This window comes from Mustela lutreola, chromosome 8 (assembly GCF_030435805.1).
Source record: "Mustela lutreola isolate mMusLut2 chromosome 8, mMusLut2.pri, whole genome shotgun sequence".
Taxonomy (NCBI): domain Eukaryota; kingdom Metazoa; phylum Chordata; class Mammalia; order Carnivora; family Mustelidae; genus Mustela; species Mustela lutreola.
In genome coordinates, this window is record NC_081297.1 from 20,851,516 (window position 1) to 20,873,388 (window position 21,873).

Here is a 21,873-nt window from a genome sequence, read left to right on the forward strand (position 1 = left end):
ACCATATCTCTAACCTTTGCTAGTAATCTTTGCGATATTCACTGGAATTTACTAAGAATTTGCATGTGACCATGCATACACTGTCCTTGTTATAGTAATGATATGTCATACCATGTTTTCTGAAGAATATGGGCCAAGAGCATCAATTTATAGACCTATCAGTCCACCATCTAGTTTAAGCCTTACAGAGATAATAAATGTATATCAGATAACTATTTTATTGACTGAGAAGGTTTTTGGTAATTTTGAGTAATCAAAGCAATTTTTGCTTTTTGGTCATGTTTTTTTTTTTTTTAAACTTATATACATTTGTTCATATATACCTAATCAACACACCTGAAACATCTAAAATTCAATGGAAAAGATAGAAACAACAAATCTTTGTAAAATTTTTAAGTTTTCTGTATTATTCTTTTTTACCTTTGAAGTTTACTACACCAACTGCAGTTGAAGCCAATCTGAGAGGATACACAGGGGCCACAACCATTGAACTGGAGGCATGCTAGGAAACAGGACAGAAGAGGTTTATCAAGACTAATTGGCAGCATGGAGGAAAAAAAAAAAAAAAAAGGATGGTTCAACCAAAATTAAAATCACCCACCTACCCCACACAGACACACAAGAGAAAGATACTCATCCATAAACAGATCAGATCATTAAACTTTCCACCTAGCTCTGGTCACGTGGAACTTACTAGGTAATGGCGTCATCTCCACAGCTGAAATGTTGGTAATTTTTGACATCTGTAGCTCTACTCGGTGGTATTCATAAATTGTTCTTCTTCGGACATCTGTAAAAACAAAAACAGAATAAAGTCTTTCAAGATGTCTTTGCCTCTAAAACAACAACTGATAATGAATGTAGAATGATATACTTTCTACCCAAGCTGATTTTAAAATGAAGATTTAAAATAATCAATCCCTGTGAAGAGACTGATTATAAGAAAAAAACCTGAAAATCATGTGCTGGTATATCTGGAAGTCTTTTTTTAATCATTGAAGCTGAAATGTTGATTATGGTCTCAGATACCTCACTTAACTAACAGGTACTCCAAACCATTATTACCTATGATATACTGAAAAAAAAAATCACAGCCTAAATAAAATTACTTTTTATGAGAAGATGAGTCCAAGTGCTTTAAAGGTTTAGAAGGAAATTTAATAAGAGAAAAACAGAACTTAAATCACCTTAAAAATTTAGTGCTAATATTTATTAAATATATAATATCATATCTGAGGAAAGTTAACTAATAATAATTAGTTAATAATTAATAATTATATTGCATGAATGAATTTATAATCATTCAACAGCAAATTCAACAGTATCCCTGAGGAAAAGGCTAGATGAGAGATTCTGACACAAGGTTTAATAATTAAATGTCAGATAAATATGGCAAACATTTTATTATAATCAAGACTTGATGAAATATACTTAAAATCTCCTATTAAAAAAAGACCTGAGTTTTATGCTAATGAGTATGTCCGAGCTTGGTAAATAGAAGTGGAAAAATAATGTTATCAGCATTTTTTTTTAAGATTTTATTTATTTATCAGAGAGAGAGAGGGAGTAAGCACAGGCAGACAGAATGGCAGGCAGAGGCAGAGGGAGAAGCAGGCTCCCTGCTGAGCAAGGAGCCCAATGTGGGACTCGATCCCAGGACGCTGGGATCATGACCTGAGCCGAAGGCAGCTGCTTAACCAACTGAGCCACCCAGGCGTCCCTGTTATCAGCATTTTATTTAGCTCTTGAAATGCCTGTGATGACCGTAAGCCATTTCCTGAATACTATCATATCTCTCAGGAATTATTCGGGAAGCTATAAGTTTATTGAGAAAAATATCATGGTCTCTAATCTTGGGATGTCATATGTCATCATGGTTGATAGTACACATTCTTGAACAGTGTTGGGTGGTTCAAATGCTAGCATTGCTGCTAAATTGGTATCTGTGTGACCCTGGGATCCTTTGCCAGCCTCTCTGTATCTCAGTTCCCTCATCCATGAAATAGAGGTAATAGTACCTATACCACTGAGTCATTTTGACAACTAAAATGAGATAATAAATGCAAATTGGTTAGGACAATCCCTTTCATACCGCAACTGCTCAATACATGTTCAGTAGGTCAACCATACATCACGCTAGTCACATGCTGTGTGTAATGGTCTATTTCTATAGACCTAAACTCACTGAAGACGCACGAAGGCTTGGAAATAAGGTTTCCAAAAATTGTCTTCGACATTAGCTTTAAGAATTAAAATTTTGACTAAGGTCAATTGACCCAACAGTGATCTCTCCTAGGACATAGAGCAAGAATATGGTGTCCAGGAGATAGTGAGGTGTCTTTTATTAAAAGTGTTCAGGAAATGTAGATATACCTACACATCCAGGAGCAAAGTTAAATATCTACTTATAACCTACACATATCTTTACTTTTATCCTTTCATAGCTTTTCACTCATTTCTGATGATTCACTATGAAATTCTACTCCCAAAGAGGAAGAAGGGTGGCCCCAAGGGGGTTGGAGAGGTTCTAGAGCCATTTGCCAAATACATTTTCAGGTTTATCAGATTGGAAAACACTGCTTAAGAACCATAATCTAATTCATTTCTTTTTGGTATAAGGGAAAGGTGCATATATAATTTTCAAGGTATAAAGTTTATCAACATTAGAGAAAATATTAATTTCATGGTATTTATTAGGTTTCTTGAGGCACACTTTTTTTTTTTAAAGTTTTAAGGCACATAAAAGGATTACCCATGTTCTACTTTGTCTAAATAATACACCTTGCTATATACTGCTTTCCCTTGTATTTCACTAAATAATTTTATTCTTGGAAATAACACAAAATAACATAGCTTTGTCATGAGATCACTGGGGTAGGGTTTTTTTAAGTACCTCATACTCAAGTTTGCTCTATCATATTTGTAGGTGCTTAAAATACTGGTTTTCTCTTCATTTCATATTATACTTTGAAAATCTCAAACTACTGACATAATGACTGTGAGGCCTCTGGAAGTTAATTATTGATTATGCATATTGGGTTAAGGGAAGGTGACCTTTTTTGCTATGCTAATTCTATCACCTGCTCAGACCCCTCCAACTATGGGGATGAAATGAGTTTAACAAAACTAAATTTAATGAGAATGATTTTTGTTTGATGACCTGCCAATTAATGACAGCTTCCAAATGGTCATTTTTGTTGTATTTCAGAGATACCCCTATCAGAAACAAGTAATTAGGAATGTATTTACTGGTAGCTCCTGCCAATACTAGAAGCTTTCATTTGATTCCAGAAATGTATTTAGCTCATCTGTCTTCTTTAGAAAGTCAGCCAAAATAATTCTGTACCAAAAACTCAGTCTTAGTAGTACTTAGTAGTATAGCTGTTTTCTTATAACTTTACAAAACCAAGTTTGACTATAATACCCGTTAGGGGCTTTTAAAAATAAAAAAAAAATAATAATAATAAAAGAAACTAAATCTCTGAGCAGACTAACATGTAGAGAATAAAGTTTAGTATCCAAAATCTTAAGGTGATATGATTCAAAGTATAACTAATGAATTACATTTTTTAGAAATTCCAAGCAATATTAACAGGAGAGAACAGAGTAATCATGTGGAAACACCAGGAATCCTCTCCCAATCAATATTCACTCTGGCCGAAATGAACACAATTTAATGAGTATCCTGTGGCCTGGTTAACCATGATCTAGTTTATTTGCCCGTCTTTAAAGCTAACATTCACATAGAGAATGTATGAGTAATTTCCTAAATTGGCAGATTCTTCCATTTATATAAATATTTTAATATTGTCTGAACTGTCAAGTAAATGATTTGCTAGCATGGCCTTACTTATGCATTGCCAATTCTTTGTGACTGGTCCCAAATGGTTATTTCTTTTCAAGTTCCAAATGAGACCACAACACAGCACCATTCAGTGAGAATTCTTTAATGTAAAGAGTATGTACTGTGCAAATACAAGTTCATTCCCATCATGATGATATGGGGAAAAAAAAAAGAGAGAGAGAGAGACTTTTGAGAAAAAAGAGAGAGAGAGAGAAAGACCATTACAACAGTGATTTACAAAAATGTAATCCACTATCCAAAATAGTAGGTTGGTGTCATTACATCAAGCATCAAGAAGATGCTTTGCTTCAAACATTTCTTTATTCCTTTTGTACTTCAAATTCTATTAAATAATAATGTAATTAATTTCATCTAAGACAACATAAAATTTAGAGGGTCATGGAGTATTAATCTGTGCCTCTTAGATTTTCTTCTTATCTTTCCTTACTGCTTGTGAAGTTTCAGGCCACTACTAAAACCCAAATGGCTAGATTTCATAAGTTACTTAAACAAGCATAAAGAAAATCAGAAATGTCATCTAAAACCAATCTTCACTTTTCTCCTCCTTCCACGTATATTTACTAAGAACTTAAACAAGATGCATGTTCTGACTTTAGTAATCCCTCTGTGCAAGAAGAGAACCCGAATGAACACTGGGACAGTAAGTGGTCAAGCATTATCTGAGGGGGCTTGTATAATCTGTGGATGGCAGGCTCAATATCATGGTTCCCACCGACCTAGGAACATGGTGCTTCCTCTAGGGGAACATACCTCTTTATTCCTGAGACTTATGGGGAGATTTTATAATGTACATTGGTAATATCATGACTTTCTTCAATCCAATTGGGTGAAATGCAGTAAGATTTCTCATTTTTAAAATCAAGTTTTTAAAAGCTTTTAGTGCTAAATCATGCAGATGTTTGGCACTTATGTAAGAAAAATTGCCTACATTTCCAAGAAACTAAACTTCCTATAAAAAATCCAACTGGAAAAATTAACATTTGGACATGTTTATAAAGGTATCCAACCAGTGTTAGTTAAAAATGGAAAAATTCTCTGTGTAGTAGGGAAGTGTAAATTAAATAGAAATAATCATTATGTAATAGGGAAAAAATGAGAAATAATTAAGGCAAAGGAAAGTATAAATTTGAAGGCAAACATGATAGAGAAAAGAAGAAAATTGAATCTGAGGCCATAATTTAAAATTAAAAAGGCAGATAACCTTGATATAAAAATTAGATTTTTCTATTCAGATTATTTTTTAGAACTATTTTGACTACTTTCTTATTCCTTCCATAGTAAGGTAACCACTGCAAAAATGAGCTTTTGATTCTCTTTACTGAATGACATAAAAGTACATTAAGTTGGGTTTCTCTTCCCTAGACCAATAAATCCTAGCCTAATAGGTACTCAATAGATATTTATAAAATACAACAAAAATTTTTAAAAAGATTTTATTTATTTATTTATTTGACGGAGATCACAAGTAGGCAGAGAGAGGGGGTGAAGCAGGTTCCCTGCTGAGCAGAGAGTCCAATGCTGGGCTTGATCCCAGGACCCTGAGATCATGACCTGAGCTGAAGGCAGAGGGTTAACCCACTGAGCCACCCAGGTGTCCCTAAATACATAAATGTTTAAATGTCTTGAATTTTTAGTAATGTATTGAAGTCCTTTCTGTGACTTTTAGTATTTTACATTAGAAATGACTGGTTAAATTGAGAGACACCATCTCTGTATTGGTAAAATTTTATTTTACCTGATATTGGTATAGGATAAAAAGGCAAAGAATAAATGAATGAAAAGATTTAACACACACACACACACACACACACACACACACACACACACACAGTTTAGCCACAAGTCCCTGAAAGAATTCTGTTTTGTTCATAGATTCTAAAAAACATTCTAAAATATGTTAAATAAACTAATCAGTGATTTCTAACATCCAGAAAATTCTTAAATACTTGCTTCTTTTAAAAAAAAAAATCAAGAATACCAAATAGGGTATGTTTGCAATGATGTATTAAACAATAGAACATCACTTTGCATAACACTTTCTATCTTGGAAGAGTTTTATGAGAGGATATTTTATGGGGAAAATGTCATGATTTCTTTCTCCTTTTGTTGAGGTTTGAGTGGGCAAAAGCTTATGTGGGAACCAAAGCACCTGAGGAAGCTGGGCTGGAAAGAGAAGCAATTTTATCTGCTGTAAAACGAATAATTTTGAAGAGCTTTCCATTTTGAGGACCAAGAAGGAAAGATGACCCAATTTACTAAAGGATTTGTGGATCAGTGTGTCTTAAATGAATGAAAAGAACCTGGTAACTTTGAGAATAACAAGAGAGGCTCAGTTCTTCTAAAAGAGATTTAATTGAGTTATGAAAGAAAAAATATCTTCAGTTTTATCCAGATTATTTATTTCCTCCATAGTCGTCAACATGACTTTTTTTTTTTAAATTACAGTTCCTAAGTAATTATAATGGAGGAGTCCTACTAGCCAATCAAAATTACAAATGGTTTTATTCGGGGGAAGATCAGTTATAATGAAATATTTATATTTGAAAATGTATTATTTAATCATATCAAAAGTTCTAAGGTTTTTTCAAGGCAAGGAAGAAATAAAATATATGTTCTTTAAATAATACATCTGCAATATAATATTTTATTTAAATATGCTTATATGGCCTATTATTACCCTGTCCAATATGGTAACCACTAGTCACATGTATCTCTTTAAATTAAAATTAATTGAGGAAAGAAAATTAAAAATTCAATTCCCAAATGTCACTATCCACATTTCAAGTGCTGGTAGCCACACAGACCAGTAAGACCAATATTGAACAGTTTAAATTTAGAATATTTTATCAGTGCAGAAAGTTCCATTAGACAGTACTGGTCTATGCTATTATGTTCTCTGACAATTAAAACTTAAGACATTCTGAGGAGTAAAAAACAAATCATCTATCCTTTTGTTTGTTAAGGTTCTTTTTTTTTTTTTTAAGTCTGTAAACATAATTTTGGTCAAATTCTTTGAAAAATTGCTACCTGGCCTATAAAGCTTATAAGGAGACCACATATGACAAACTATATACAACGTCCTCTAAGAGTTCACTGAATCTCTGACTGTGTAAAATATATTGACTCTCCCAATTAGCTGTGACTTTTACCATTGAAAATGCTAACATTTCTTATTGAGCTGTGAACAGTAGTAACAACGAACAAAGAGAAGGCAAGTTGTAGCAGGAACAGCGTCAATAAATTGAAGACAGCAGAGGCTGATGAGAAAGAAGCAGATAATGTAGGGATAGTGAGAAGAATAAAGCAGAGTGTTCTCAAGGTCTCAGAAGTAGCCGTTATTGTTAACTTAGAGAAGAACCATTTCCGGTTAGGTCGGCAGGTTTCCTGTGTGGTTTCTTGGACAAGAATTCTGCGTGTGTGTAAAACTAACTTTCATATTTCTAAGACGGCGTTGCCTTATGTTCCCAAATAAAAGAACTGAGAAAGCAGGAACGGATTTTCTGGGTTTTCTTGCTGGAAATGTTATGCTCTTTAAGCTCTGAAGGCACAGAAAAGGTGAGGCGTGATGAAGAAGGTCAGCAGCCTAGAGATTCAGATGGAAATTCAGTGTTGAAGTTGGAGCAGAGAGAAACCAACAAGTATGAATGGTGCTAGTGAGAACTGTATGTTTATCCGGGAAGATCTCTGCACGCTGAGGAAAAGAATTTGGAGGGACATAAGCAGAAGCTGAGAATTGCTTAATAAAGCTATTTAACAAGAAATTATGGAAATGACACATGACCTATGAATATATGACAATGTGAAAACTTTCTGGTAATCAAAAGAATATTGAAGCAACAATGAAATATCATGTTCTGCTGATCAAATTTGCAATGTTTAAAAATGATAATAGCATCTGGGAGCATCTGGGGAAACGGGATATCTAATAAAAAGCTTGTGGGGAAATAAATTGGGACAACCTTTAGAGAAAGCAATTTGTCAAAGTACACACAAAAGAACTATTAACCGCCAATGGACACATATTCATTTTTAAAGAGTTGTGTCAACATTTATAAACAAAGATGTTCAGCACCGTTTTACTGATAATTAATATGAAAAGCAACCAATATGACAAACCAGTGTTCAGACATGTCACATAAATTATGAAATAAAGGAATTTGTTGCAGCTATTAATGGCCACATTTTAGACAGGTATTTAGCAGTGCAGAAAGAGATGTGTTATATATATTCGGTGAAAAATATTTATAGCCCAATGCCAATTTTCTTTCTTTTTTTTTTTTTTAAAGATTTTATTTATTTATCAGAGAGAGAGAGGGGGAGAGAGCGAGCACAGGCAGACAGAATGGCAGGCAGAGGCAGAGGGAGAAGCAGGCTCCCTGCTGAGCAAGGAGCCCGATGTGGGACTCGATCCCAGGACGCTGGGATCATGACCTGAGCCGAAGGCAGCTGCTTAACCAACTGAGCCACCCAGGCGTCTCCAATGCCAATTTTCTTAAAGTGCCTGTGTTTGCGTGTGTGTCTACTATAAACACGAGTCTGGATGCAGATACAGGGAAACATTATTGGTATCTATCTCTCTGGGGTAGATTTACAGACCAATTAAATTTTCTCCTTTGTATTCGTTATTATTTTACAAATTTCTCTGAATTAATGTGCACTATGCTTATCATCACAAGTACGTTATTACATCTGGATTTCTGTAATGAATAATTGAAGTCATTGTACGTAGACCTGTCTTTCAGATCTGTACCTGTGGAGACTGAAACAGCTGATCTGTGTTCTTTTTCTTTCTAAAATTCTATAAAATATTTTATGAAAAATGGAAGGTGATAGACAGACAGACACACTGAGAAGTCAAAAACCATATGATACTTAGAAAGGATGAGTTTCAGGGTGCCTGGGTGGCTCAGTGGGTTAAGCCTCTGCCTTCGGCTCAGGTCATGATCTCAGGGTCCTGGGATTGAGCCCCGCATCGGGCTCTCTGCTCAGTGAGGAGCCTGCTTCCTCCTCTCTCTCTGCCTGCCTCTCTGCCTACTTGTGATCTCTGTCTGTCAAATAAATACATAAAATCTTTAAAAAAAAAAAAAAAACAGAAACAAAAACGAAAGGATGAGGTCAGAGCGAGGGTGCCGAGGTGTTTTCTGTGGAAATCCCCTGTAGACCCATTCTCATGAACATTTGTTCTAGATGTGGTCATCTTAGCAAGCATCACTATCTTTCTAAAGTGACAATGTTTTTTGTTTTGGGGTTTTTAAAAAAGATTTATTTACTTATTTGATAGCGAGAGATAGGGAGACAGCATACAAGCAGGGGGAGCAGCAGGCAGAGGGAGAGGGAGAAGAAGGCTCTCTACTGAGCAGGGAGCCCGATGTGGTACTCGATCCAAGGACCCCAGGATCACCACCTGAGCAGAAGGTAGAAAGAAGCTTAACCGACTGAGCCACCCAGGCACCCTGTGACAATGCTGATGCTGATAAAGGAACGGTACATAAGGACACAAACACAGTGCTTACTTGGTGCCAAACACTTATGCTACGTATGCTTTGCATCATAGGTATTAAGATGACCATCTTGCTTGTTAAGTTATAAGAATTAAATAAGATGCTCACGGCCTCATGATTAGTGTTCCCACTACAGTATCCCTTATTCTTTCTGGACTGTTAACTAATTTTTATCTTTTATTTTATTTTTTAGATAAGGGTTGATTTCACCATGTGGATTTTTCTTTCTTTTTTTTCTTCTTTTTGGAAGGAGCAAAGGAATTTCCTTTGTAACCTCAGAAGTGTTTACAAATTTACTAACAATGCCTGAATTCCCTTTGATATTTTAAACTATGAGATCACCTGATTTTTTTTTGAAAGGTAAAGACTAGAGTAATAAACTATGCTTGAAAGTTGCACTGAAAGCATTTACTATTTAGAAGTTTTTAAAAAACTGAAAAAAGAGTTTTTTGTTGTTGACATTATTATGGAATGGTTGGAGAAAACTTCATAATAAATAAGTAAAACCTACCTACCAGCTATTCAAATGCTTTATCAAACTTTCACCAACTGATAAGAATGGTATAGCAAATGTGGTCCCACTGGGAAAACTTATTCTCAAGGTTATAGCTTACATTCCCATGTTGCCATGGGTAAATTAAGCTGAGGATCTAGGCTCTATAACCCGTGTAACCGAAATGATGAAAAGAACAGAAAATTGATCTTATGAGAACAGGGTCCTATGTAATGCACCTTGCAATAAAGAAGAAACGAAACCGCTCATTATTTAGGATAATGATCAGTTTTTCCCTAAATTCACTCAGGAGAAGAAAATGGGGGAACAGAGATGAACTATTTAAATTCCCTGTGAGGATGACTCCTTAAAATCAGGGTTTTTAAATAAGAGAGCAGAATGTTGAAAAGGATTTAAATATTTATCTAAATTCCGACTGCACAAATAGGTAACACACAAATCTCCAGGAATCATCTTACAGCCTCAGGAAAAAGTATAACATATTATGCTCATTTTGGGTTAACCTAATCTCTGGCATAAATAAGTATGCTTTTTTTTTTTTTTTTTTTTTTTTTAAGGCTGAGAATACAATGCAACCATATCTCTCCTTCTATAGAGAAGCTAATGTAACAGACACTGTTACACCTTATAAATGTGGGAACAGACTTTGAAGGAGATTTGAATTTTTCTGTTCCCCAAAAGATTTTTAAATAGAACACATCAATTCTAGTTTTCTGGCTGAAATAGGGTCCCTTCTAAAAGCAGGGATGAGTGGACCTGAAACTCAGAATTTCCATTCTTTCTTGGCTACTTGCTTCAGGATGGGGAACAGTGAGGGCAACAGGAAATGCAAATGGCATTTCAGCAGGCGGCTTGCCTGAGGGAAGCCTTTCCCTAAACTTGTGCAATTTTTTTAGATGAATGCGGAGTCTCAACTTCAGACATCATTTTGCCAATTTATTCAAAAAAATTTATATTTGGGAAAGATATTTTTCCTCAAAATGTAACAGTTATCTTATTACATTATAACAAGGGATGAAAATTTTCAATTTGGGTTCTACGGTGTAAGCACAAGTCTACCATGCTTCAGTTCTGAGAGAATATTTGCATGTTAAAATACACTGGTAAAATTTTTTTTTTCTTTTGTACTTGTGTGGGTCTTCTGGCCTAAACAATAGTATACCAGAACATCAATGTAGACCAAGATGTCTTTTGAAGAAGCTGAAAATAACATACTTTCTCAGAAGAAAAGCACTCACAAACTAAAACTAGTGTTTTACTTGTGTAATAATTGACTCAAGTCATGCTTGATTTAACATCTCTGAAAGTAGGAATGTGAAAAACACTTGTCCTCAAAAGGGAATCAGCTGGCTCTCCCAGGACATGGCCTCTTATTTAAGAGGATGTCTTTATGTGCCTCCACATGCTAATATATCCTTGCTTTGTTCACAGTATAATTCCTTTTTGAGAAAATCTGCCTTGATTTAACAGTTCCCTCGAATGTTACTTCCCAGTAATTCTCAGCTAATAAGGAGAAACTACCATGGAAGACTCACATTCTTCACGAAGCATTATTCCCACAGATGAACATCATTCTAAATCGTACTTGTAAGATACTTACTACATTTCCAGCCAATCCAAAAAAGTCTTAGAATTTGAAGTCTAAATAATTTCCATTCCATTTACCTTCTGTATTTGAGAGATGGCATACTTAAACAGAATTAGTTCAAAGGAAGACCGAATAGCATAGGCATGTGATAAATTAGGTCTATCCCTACAGTGAAATATAAGGTCTCTGAACAAAAAACCAAAAGAAATGATCTAAGCATGAGATGTATTTTATTATCATCTCTTGCTTTAAATAAGCATGTCTAGGACACAAACATCTTCAGTACTAACACACTAAAGCATCCCTCAGGAGTCTGCTTGAAACAGAGGCTTAAAAAAATAGAAATTTTCACACTGAGGAGTCAAGATGGCAGAGGAGTAGCAGACTGAGATGACATCAGGTCCCAGGAGTTCAGCTAGATAGTTATCAAACCATTCTGAACACCTACAAACCCAACAGGAGATCAAAGCAAAGAAGAGCAGCAATTCTAGAAACAGAATTGACCACTTTCTGAAAGGTAGGGCATGCGGAGAAGTGAATCCGAACCAACAGGAACATAGGCCGAGTGGGGAGGGGCTGACTCCCAGCAAGCAGCGGGACAACAGAGCACAAAATTATAACTTTTAGAAGTCTGCTCCACTGAGGGACATTACTCCAGAGGCTAAGCAGGGATGGAGCCCATGTGGGGACAGTATGGTCTCAAGTTCCACGGGGTACACAGAAGGATGGGGGGTGTGGGGGTGTCTGAGTGTAGCAGAGCTTGCAGGTATTAGAAAAGGGAAGCCAACTACAGACACAGAGCTAAGGAGTGAGCTCTCATCTCGGGGTTATTTTAAACTGTGAGCTGTGGCACAGATGGACCACTGCTCTTTGAGCAGGGACCCCACAAGTGGCAGATCCAGGTACACCCAGATTCATCTGCCAGAAGAGCAGAGTGGCAGGAATCTGCTGGGTTTGGAGACTCCAGATGGGGATGTGTGCTAGAGATAGAAATGCTCGGTCACAGGCCGGGTGAGTACGGAGTTCGGCTGGAGACCAGGGACGTGGGAGTGATTGACTGCTTTTCTCCAAGGGTGCACAGAGGAGTGGGGCCCCCAGCTCTTGGCTCTTCTGGGCCAGAGATTGGGAGGCCACCATTCTCATTCCCGTCCTCCAGAGCTCTACAGAAAGCGTTCAGGCAACAAATCTCCGAGCAGATTACCTGGCCTAGCTCCTGGCAAGGGTGATGCAATTCTGCCTTAGCCAAAGACATTTGAGAATCATTACAACAGGCCCCTCCCCCAGAAGATCAGCAAGAACATCCAGCCAAGATCAAGCTCATTGATCAAGGAGAACAACTGAATTCCAGAAGAGGGGAAAGCAAAGCATGCAATTCATGGCTTTCTCCCCATGATTCTTTAGTCTTGTAAAGTTAATTAAAATTTTTAACTTTATTTTTTTCTTATTCTAATTTTTTTAACTTTTCCTCTTTTAATATTTTTAACTAGTTTATCTTAACAATACCTTTCTAAAAAAATATTTTTAAACCTTCATTATAACTTTCTAAAAAATTTGTTTTAGACCTCCATTATTATATTCATATTTTATCCCTCATTGTATCTAACTTTTATTTTTTGTACACATATAGGGTTTTTTCCTTCTAAAAAAGTTTGGGATACAATTTCTTCTAGTACATCAAAATGAAACCTAAATCTAGCACAGGGCTTTGATCTAGTCTCTGGCCTGAGCAAATTCTCTTCACTTTAGATTTCTTTCTTTTTCCAACCAATATATCTTACCAATTCCTTTTTTAGAATTTTTAAAAAAAATTTTCATCTTTAGAGTCATATTCCATCCCTTCATCATGTTTACCCTTACTTTCGTATATATATAAGTATTTCTTTCTTTAAAATTTTGGGAGGCAGTTTCTTCTAAGAGACCAAAATATACCCAAAATCAAGTGGGTGGCTCTGTTCTATTCACCAGTCGTGTGTGTGTGTGTGTGTATGTGTATATATATATATTTAATTTTTTAAAAATTTCCTTTTACCCCCTTTCTTCTCCCCCTGATTTGGGGTCTCTTCTGATTTGGTTACAGTACATTTTTCTGGGGTCTTTGCCATCCTTTTAGTATTTTATACTCTCATTCATATATTCTTATCTGGATAAAATGACAAGGCCAAAAAACTCAACACAAAAAAAAGAACAAGAGATAATACTGATGGCTAGGCACCCAATCAATATAGACATTGGTAATATGTCAGATCTAGAGTTCAAAACCATTGCTTATCAAGGTGCTAGCAGGGCTCAAAAAAGGCATGGAAGATATTAGAGAAACCCTGTCTGGAGGAAATAAAAGCCCTTTCTGGAGAAATAAAAGAACTAAAATCTAACCAAGCTGAAATTTAAAAAGCTATTAATGAGGTGCAATAAAAAAAAAAAAAAAAAGGAGGCTCTTACTGCTAGGATAAATGAGGGAGAAGAGAGAGTTAGTGATATAAAAGACCAAATAATGGAGAATAAGAAGCTGAGCAAAACAGAGACAAACAACTACTGGACCATGAGAGGAGAATTCAAGAGATAAGTGATACCATAAGATGGGATTCCATAAGAAGAAGAAAGAGAGAGAGGTGCAGAAGGTATATTGGAGCAAATTACTGTAGAAAATTTCTTAATATGGCAAAGGAACAAGCATGCAAATTCGGGAGACACAGGGAGCCCCCCCCCTCAAAATCAATGAAAATAGGTCCAAACCCCATCATCTAATGGTAAAACTTAGAAGTCTTAATGACAGAGAGAAAATCCTGAAAGCAGCTTGGGACAAGAAGTCTGTAACATAAAATGGTAAAAATATTAGATTGGCAGCAGACTTATCCAGAGACCAGGCAGGCCAGAAAGAACTGGCATAATATATTCAGAGCACTAAATGAGAAAAACATGCAGCCAAGAATACTATATCCAGCTAGGGTATCATTTAAAATAGAAGGAGAGATAAAAAGCTTCCAGGACAAACAAAAACTAAAAGAATTTATAAACGTCAAACCAGCCCTACAGGAAATATTGAAAGGGGTCCTCTAAGCAAAGAGAGAGCCTAAAAGTAGTAGATCAGAATGGAACAGAGACAATATACAGTTAACAGTCACCTTACAGGCGATACAATGGCACTAAATTCATATCTCTCAAGAGTTACCCTGAATGTAAATGGACTAAATGCCCCAATCAAAAGACACAGGGTATCAGAATGTATAAAAAAACAAAACCCATTCATATGCTGTCTACAAGAAAATCATTTTAGACATAAAGACACCTCCAGATTTAGAATGAGAAGGTGGGAAAACAATTTACCATGCTAATGGGTATGAAAAGAAAGCTGGGGTGGCAATCCTTATATCAGATAAGTTAGATTTTAAGCCAAAGACTATAAGAGATGAGGAAGGGCACTAAACCATACTCAAAGGGTCTCTTAAGCAAGAAGATCTAAAAAATTTAAATATCTATTTCCCTAATGTGGGAGCAGCCAACTATATAAACCAATTAATAACAAAATCAAAGAAACACATCGACAGTAATACAATAATAGTAGGGGACTTTAACACCTCCCCTCACTGAAATGGACAGATCATCCAAGCAAAAGATCAACAAGGAAATAAAGGCCTTAAATGATACACTGGACCAGATGGATAACACAGATACATTCCGAACATTCCATCCCAAAGCAACAGAATGCACATTCTTCTTTAGTGCACATGGAACATTCTCCACAATAGATCACATCCTGGGTCACAAATCATGTCTTTAACTGGTACCAAATGATTGGGATCATTCCCTGCATATTTTCAGACCACAATGATCTGAAGCTAGAACTCAATCACAAGAGGAAACTTGGAAAGGACCTAAATACACGGAGGCTAAAGAGCACTCTACTAAAGAGTAAATGCTCAACCAGGAAATTAAAGATGAATTGAAAAAATTCATGGAAACAAATGATAATGAAAATACAACCATTCAAAATCTTTGGGACACAGCAAAGGCAGTCCAGAAAGGAAAGTATACAGCAATACAAACAAGCCTTTCTCAAGAAACAAGAAAGGTCTCAAATACACAACCTAACCCTACACTTAAAGGAGCTGGAGAAAGAACAGCAAAGAAAGCCTAACCCCAGCAGGAGAAGAGAAAAAAGAAAGATCAGAGCAGAAATCAATGAAAATTGAAACCAAAAAAACAGTAGAACATATCAACAAAACTAGGAGCTTGTTCTTTGAAAGAATTGATAAGATTGATAAACCCCTGGCCAGATTTATCAAAAAGAGAGAGAAAGGACCCAAATAAATAAAATCAAGAATGAAATAGGAGAGATCACAATCAACACCAAAGAAATACAATTTTAAGAACATATTATGAGCAACTATACGTCAGCAAATTTGAGAATCTGGAAGAAATGGATGCATTCCTAGAGACATAAAAACTACCAAAACTGATCCAGGAAGAAATAGAAAGCCTGAAAAGACCCATAACCAGTACGACCCACCAATTGCACTATGGGGTATTTACCCTAAAGATACAAATGTAGTCATTCGAAGGGGCACATGCACCCGAATGTTTATAGCAGCAACATCCACAATAGCCAAACTATGGAAAGAACCTAGATGTCCATCAACAGATGAATGGATAAAGAAGGTGTGGTATATATATATATATACACAATGGAATACTATGCAGCCATCAAAAGAAATGAAATCTTGCCATTTGCAATGACTTGGATGGAACTAGAGGGCATTATGCTGAGCAGAATAGGTCAATCAGAGAAAGACAATTATCATATGATCTCCCTGATATGAGGAATTTGAAAGATAGAGTGGGGGTTTTGGGGGGGTAGGGAAGGAAAAAATGAAACAAGATGGGATCAGGAGGGAGATAAACCATAAGAGACTCTTAATCTCACAAAATAAACTGAGGGTTGCTGTGGGGAGGGGGTATGGAGTGGGTGGTTGGGTTATGGGAATTGGGGAAGGTATGTGCTATGGTGAGTGCTGTGAAGTATATACACCTGGCAATTCACAGACCTGGACACCTGGGGCAAAGAATACATTATATGTTAATTAAAAAAATAGAAATTTTCAAAAGATGGCTAAATACATGATCAGAACTACTACCAATAATGGTTTTCTGTATTTCTAATAATCTGAATTTCTAATATGATGAACAGCTGCCCAAGTAACACATATGCTTTTTTTCTACAAATGGAAACTAGACTAGATAAGTGAAAATGACTTAAACAACCAAAATGCTTATCTTCTTTGGTAGGTATAGCTCAACCAAAGCTTTTACTTACTTGAATTTATACTTTTATCTTTCTTTAGACGGCTATACAAACATGAGAGACATAAAAATGGCATAAAGCTACACTTTTGCTGATAAAACAAAAAAAACAAAGCCAACCCCCCCCCAATAAAACTCATATGCCCATCAGTCAAATAATGTCATTCCTTTATGCTCTTCTTATTAATGACAGAAATATACCTATGTCACCAAGCTAATAATCCCAAAGAAAAAAAAAATTACACACTGTTGGCCTGGCTGTTTAATTTTGCTTTACCTATATTATTAGTTGAAGAGTACCAAAGAGATAGCAAACTCCAAAGAAGAGTTATAAACCAAACAGTATAATTTTCAAGCAGCAATTGGTTAAGTGATTCTGTTACTCAATCTATCAAAACTGCCTGAAGTCAGTCTCCTTTAAATTTACCCCACAGTAGGCTCAGATTTTGCAATTACCCTTCTACATACTGGGAATTTGCTGGATCCTGTGGACAACGACAAAGGCATCAGACAGCCCCACCTTCACTGGGTGATTGGTCGAACTTATCTGTGTGACCAAGACAGGAATCTGGAAAAGAAAAAGCAGATTTCTATGTGTTAGATTTGAATTTCATTTAGGGGTGGGGGCGGGGAGTGTGATCATCCTATTTACTGGATAAAAGTAGGTGATGGAGATGAAGGACCGGGTAGAGAGTGAGCGGGAAATATCAGAGAAGAAAGGCAGACAATAGCAAAACATAACATCTGTTTAGTGCTTTAGATGAGCTAAAGTGACAAGAGAGTTCCTGGTCTTATAGACAGCTGCTTGAGGATGAAAGTAAGTAGATTCTCAGGGAAAGTAACTGATGCCGAATGCCAAATCTCATCGCACATATAGGCGCACCACGAATACATTCAGTGCTGGCTGTCATTTCAGGAATTGAGACTCTTCTTGTATCATTTGCTTTCCTGAAATACTTTATATTACTTTTCATGGCTTTTTAAAAAAATCCTTGTTTACAAGGGGCCTTATACATCCAATGCCTAGAGAAAGACAAATAGGTACACAGCTAAATATATATTTAACAAACCACTGTTGATTGATACATAGTGAAACTTGGCAAGCGTTGATGGATGCTGAACTTCACTATTCTGATTCAAACCTATATGGAAAACTTATGAATTATTATGGGTCATCTCAAGGTCACATTTCCTAATTTAAACCTCAGTGGAACCCAAATCTGAATATGACAGACATTTTTAACATTTACAGTTTTAAAAAAATTAAAACATTCAGAATATATGAAATAGTAACAAAAGAGACAAAGTCTTAAAGCCAATTTTTCTAGATTTAGAAAAGAATCAATGGAGATATGATTACTATCTTCATTACCAGTTTTATAGACATAAAAATGGGCATGAAACCATCTGTAATAAATAATGGGCCAAGAAACAACAAGGGAAGGATAAATGTACCAAAAATCTTAAGGTGGAATAAGCAGACCATGGGCATCTGTGGATAATTCATTTAAGACCATATTTGATCAGACCTTGTACAAAACATAATAAACAGCACAGAAATGAGAAGCCAGGAGAATAACTTGGGCAGAAATTATAATAAGGGCTGTACTACTCATTTTTGTCCATGACATGATGAAATTGTAAAAGGGCTATTTTGTTGATATTAACCAATTAAGAGGAAATTTTAATGTATCTGAAATTTATGGAATTATCTCCAAACAAGTAAATGTAAGACAAAATTTTCTCTTTATGTACTAAATTAGTCTGTTCTTAAACAATGTTACAGTATTGCCAATTTTATGTCAGTATGTCCAGTTCTTAACCAGCATTAAGAATATTCTGATGGGGTACCTGGATGGGTCAGACAGTTAAGTGTTCAACTCTTGATTTGGCTTGGGTCATGATCTCAGGGTTGTGAAACTGAGCCCTGAAACTGGCTCACACTCAGTGTGAAGTCTGCTTGTACCTCTCCCTCCTTCCCCTCTTCTCTCGCTCTCTTTCTCTCTCTAAAATAAATAAATAAAAATAAATACACTTTTTTAAAGAAGTAATCTGGTATTTGGACAGAAGAAACCAAACAAAACCAACATTTCTGTCCCTAAAGGTTCATTTGCTAAATGAAACTCTGACATACTTTATTTAGTGATTACTAAGCCATACTCAGTAATATACGTAACTCCTTTTCTTAGTGGACATTATATATTACCCAGTTTTATACACAATGTTGAGGAAAAAGTGCTAATATAAGTGTAATTTATATTTAAGACAGACTTATAGGGCTGCCTGGGTGGCTTAATTGGTTAAGTGACTGCCTCTGGCTGGGGTCATGATCTCAGGGTCCTGGGATCCAGCCCCCCAGCAGGCTCCCTGCTCAGTGGGGCCATTGCTTCCCTCCTCCTTCTGCCTCTCCCCACCTACTGGTGCTTTTTGTTCTCTCTCTCTCAAATAAAAATCTTTTTAAAAAGACAAACATATAATTAAAGAAGAAAAGATAAAAATTAGAAAAAAACATAGACGATATTTCCAGTTCCAGTTATATTTTGTATATCCTAATAACCACTAAGTCACAATTGCTAAGTAGCATTATGTAGACATGCCTGATCAGGATTAAGTATGAAATCTTTGCTAGCTTGTATCCGTCACTTGCTTTCATTCTCCAACATCTGTGACTGCAATTTCCCTCTGCAAGATGAGATATATTTTATACAGATAATTCTGTGGTAAGTGATTGTATTTCTTCTTTTCCCATACTCAAAGCGGAACTTGAGTTTGTATTGCTATCAGTTGGAAAATACTATTCTACTACCACAAATATTATATTTTTATACAAGGGCTTGTTTCTCGGGTCACATGTTTGGGTTCCCGCAGATCTCCTAGTATCTTATGCTTTCCCTTCTTTACACATTTTCTATTCTACCATTTTAGTCTTTCTTCCTTATCTCTTTCCTCACCTAGCTATGTTCCACTTCGATTTCCTTTGCTCGGTCTCTTTCTATCCTTTCACTCCCTTCCTTCATATTTTGTCTGTGAGTCAAACCCTCTCCTCTTGTGCTTTTTATCTGTGGTGAACTGATTGTACTAATGGCCTCCATCAATGGCCTCCTTGTATCTATACCCTTTGCCTTGTCACTTTTGGTCCCTTCTCACTTGGACTCTGGCTCAGTAACATGGCAAAAGATGATGACAGCAAACGTGAAGCAAAAGAGAAGATTGAAAATGTACTTGCACACTTCCACCTCTTTTCTGGGACCCTGGCCAGTTCTATGATGATATATGCTGTTGGTCTGCTGTAAATATGAGAGAGGCACATGGAGGAATGTTTCCTTTGAGCAGAGGTCATCTTTGACCAGGTAGCCTCTAACCAATCCACCAGCTAACAGCTGGCACATGAATGAGACTGTTGAGATGAGCAAAGTCCAAACCAGATCAGTAAAACTGCCAAGGTGATCCATAGGTATCTTGTGAGAAATAAGAAATGGAGTTGTTTTAAGAAACTACATTTTGGGGTCATTTGTTACACAGTAATACTAAGCAATACATTTTCTATTCAAGATCCAATAGCAAATAGCTCTGGGTATTTCTACATAAAATGAAAAAGATTCTTCCTCCTTAGGTTCAGGGAATCAGATAAATACCTTCTTTACTTCTAGGTACAATTAAACTTGAAAGATGAGAATGTTCCAGTGGAAAAGTTTCATTTTCTGCATTTTATTTTCACTCTTCTATATCTCTTTATTTCCTAGTTTATGCTTTTTCTTTTGGATTCCAAAAATTCAAGACCAATGTGTCTAAGTTACCTAGATTTAGACTCATTAACCTAAGGAAAATCCATCCTTATCGAAATGGGTAGCATAACAAGGTAGGTAGTTTTCTGTCATTGAAAACAACCTAAATTGGCCAGCCCTTCAGGAAGATAGTTGTAGATGACCTGGAAAGATGCTTTCAAGCCTCAGTTCGATGGCTTCACTCTATAGAATGATTTTGACTTTTCCAAGCTTCAACAAGTAAATTGTTAAGTAGGGTGAAATACTCTACCTGTAAAGACAACTGAGGTAGGTAGAAATCATCCTCTGCTCCTAAGAGAAACATTTTAACTCACTGCCAGTTTTCTAGTTATACCTATTCATAGGGCAGTAACTTCTGAGTGCTGTGTCTGACAAACCACTACTACCATAAACATTTCTATTACGCATCTTAATAGAATGTGGAAATATAAAGTAGAAGTCGATTTCTGAGAATATTATTTACTATACAAAAATAATTTTCCCTGGTGCCTGGGTGGCTCAGTTGGTTGAGTGACTGCTTTCAGCTCAGGTCGTGATCCCGGACTTCCAGGATCGAGTCCTGCATCGGGCTCCAAGCTCCTTGAGGAGTCTGCTTCTACCTCTGACCTTCTCCTCTCTCATGCTCTCTCTCACTCATTCTCTCTCAAATAAATGAATAAAATCTTTAAAAAAATTATTTTTCCTAAAAGGCATATACACTCTAGATGCTCTTTGATAAGCCAGAATTCATTCACTCATTTATTAGATATTAGCTAAATATTTTATGTATTACTGTAGGGATTATAGAAGAGACTAGAACAAACACCCTGCTATCCCTGAGTGTATATTCTATAGGGCAGAGATTGACATAAAAACAAGTGAATGTAAAAAACTAGAGTATCCTAAGAAAGTGTTAAGGAGGAAACTAAAGTGTGGTAAAGAGAGAGAAGGGAATTGGGCCTTCCTTAAAAGAAGGAGTCACAGAAAGTTTCTGTGATGAGATGACTTTTCTGTAGTCATGAGCTTGCCATGTGGATATTTGAGGAAAACTCTGAGTAGAAGGATCAGTACAGGCAAAGGTTTTGACTTAATTGTTTTTGGTGTCTTTCAGAATTAAAAGGTTATCACTGGAGAAGGAGGAATTACTAAGATTGTCAAAGGAGATGAGCGGTGGTAGAGGTAGATCATAGGGAGCATGCATTCCCACAAGCTATGGCAATGACTGAGGTGTATTTCACGTTGTAGAGTGAAGGTTTAGAGGATTTTGAACAGAGGAAGGATGTTCTTTTACATCTGAAAAAGACCAATCACCCTGGCTTCTGTGTGATCATGACTGTAGGGGA

General features: G+C 36.2%; 1 protein-coding gene across 1 annotated transcript in view; it reads right to left on the bottom strand.

The window, feature by feature from the left end:
• PLXDC2 (plexin domain containing 2) overlaps nt 1-21,873 on the bottom strand; it is a 475,164-nt gene that overhangs the window by 119,267 nt on the left and 334,024 nt on the right. Inside the window, exons 7-9 of the mRNA XM_059183993.1 lie at nt 17,235-17,334; nt 695-790; nt 421-502 (exon numbers count right to left, since the gene is read on the bottom strand). Coding sequence (XP_059039976.1) covers nt 421-502; nt 695-790; nt 17,235-17,334 — 278 coding nt within the window. The remainder of the gene's footprint in view (nt 1-420; nt 503-694; nt 791-17,234; nt 17,335-21,873) is intronic.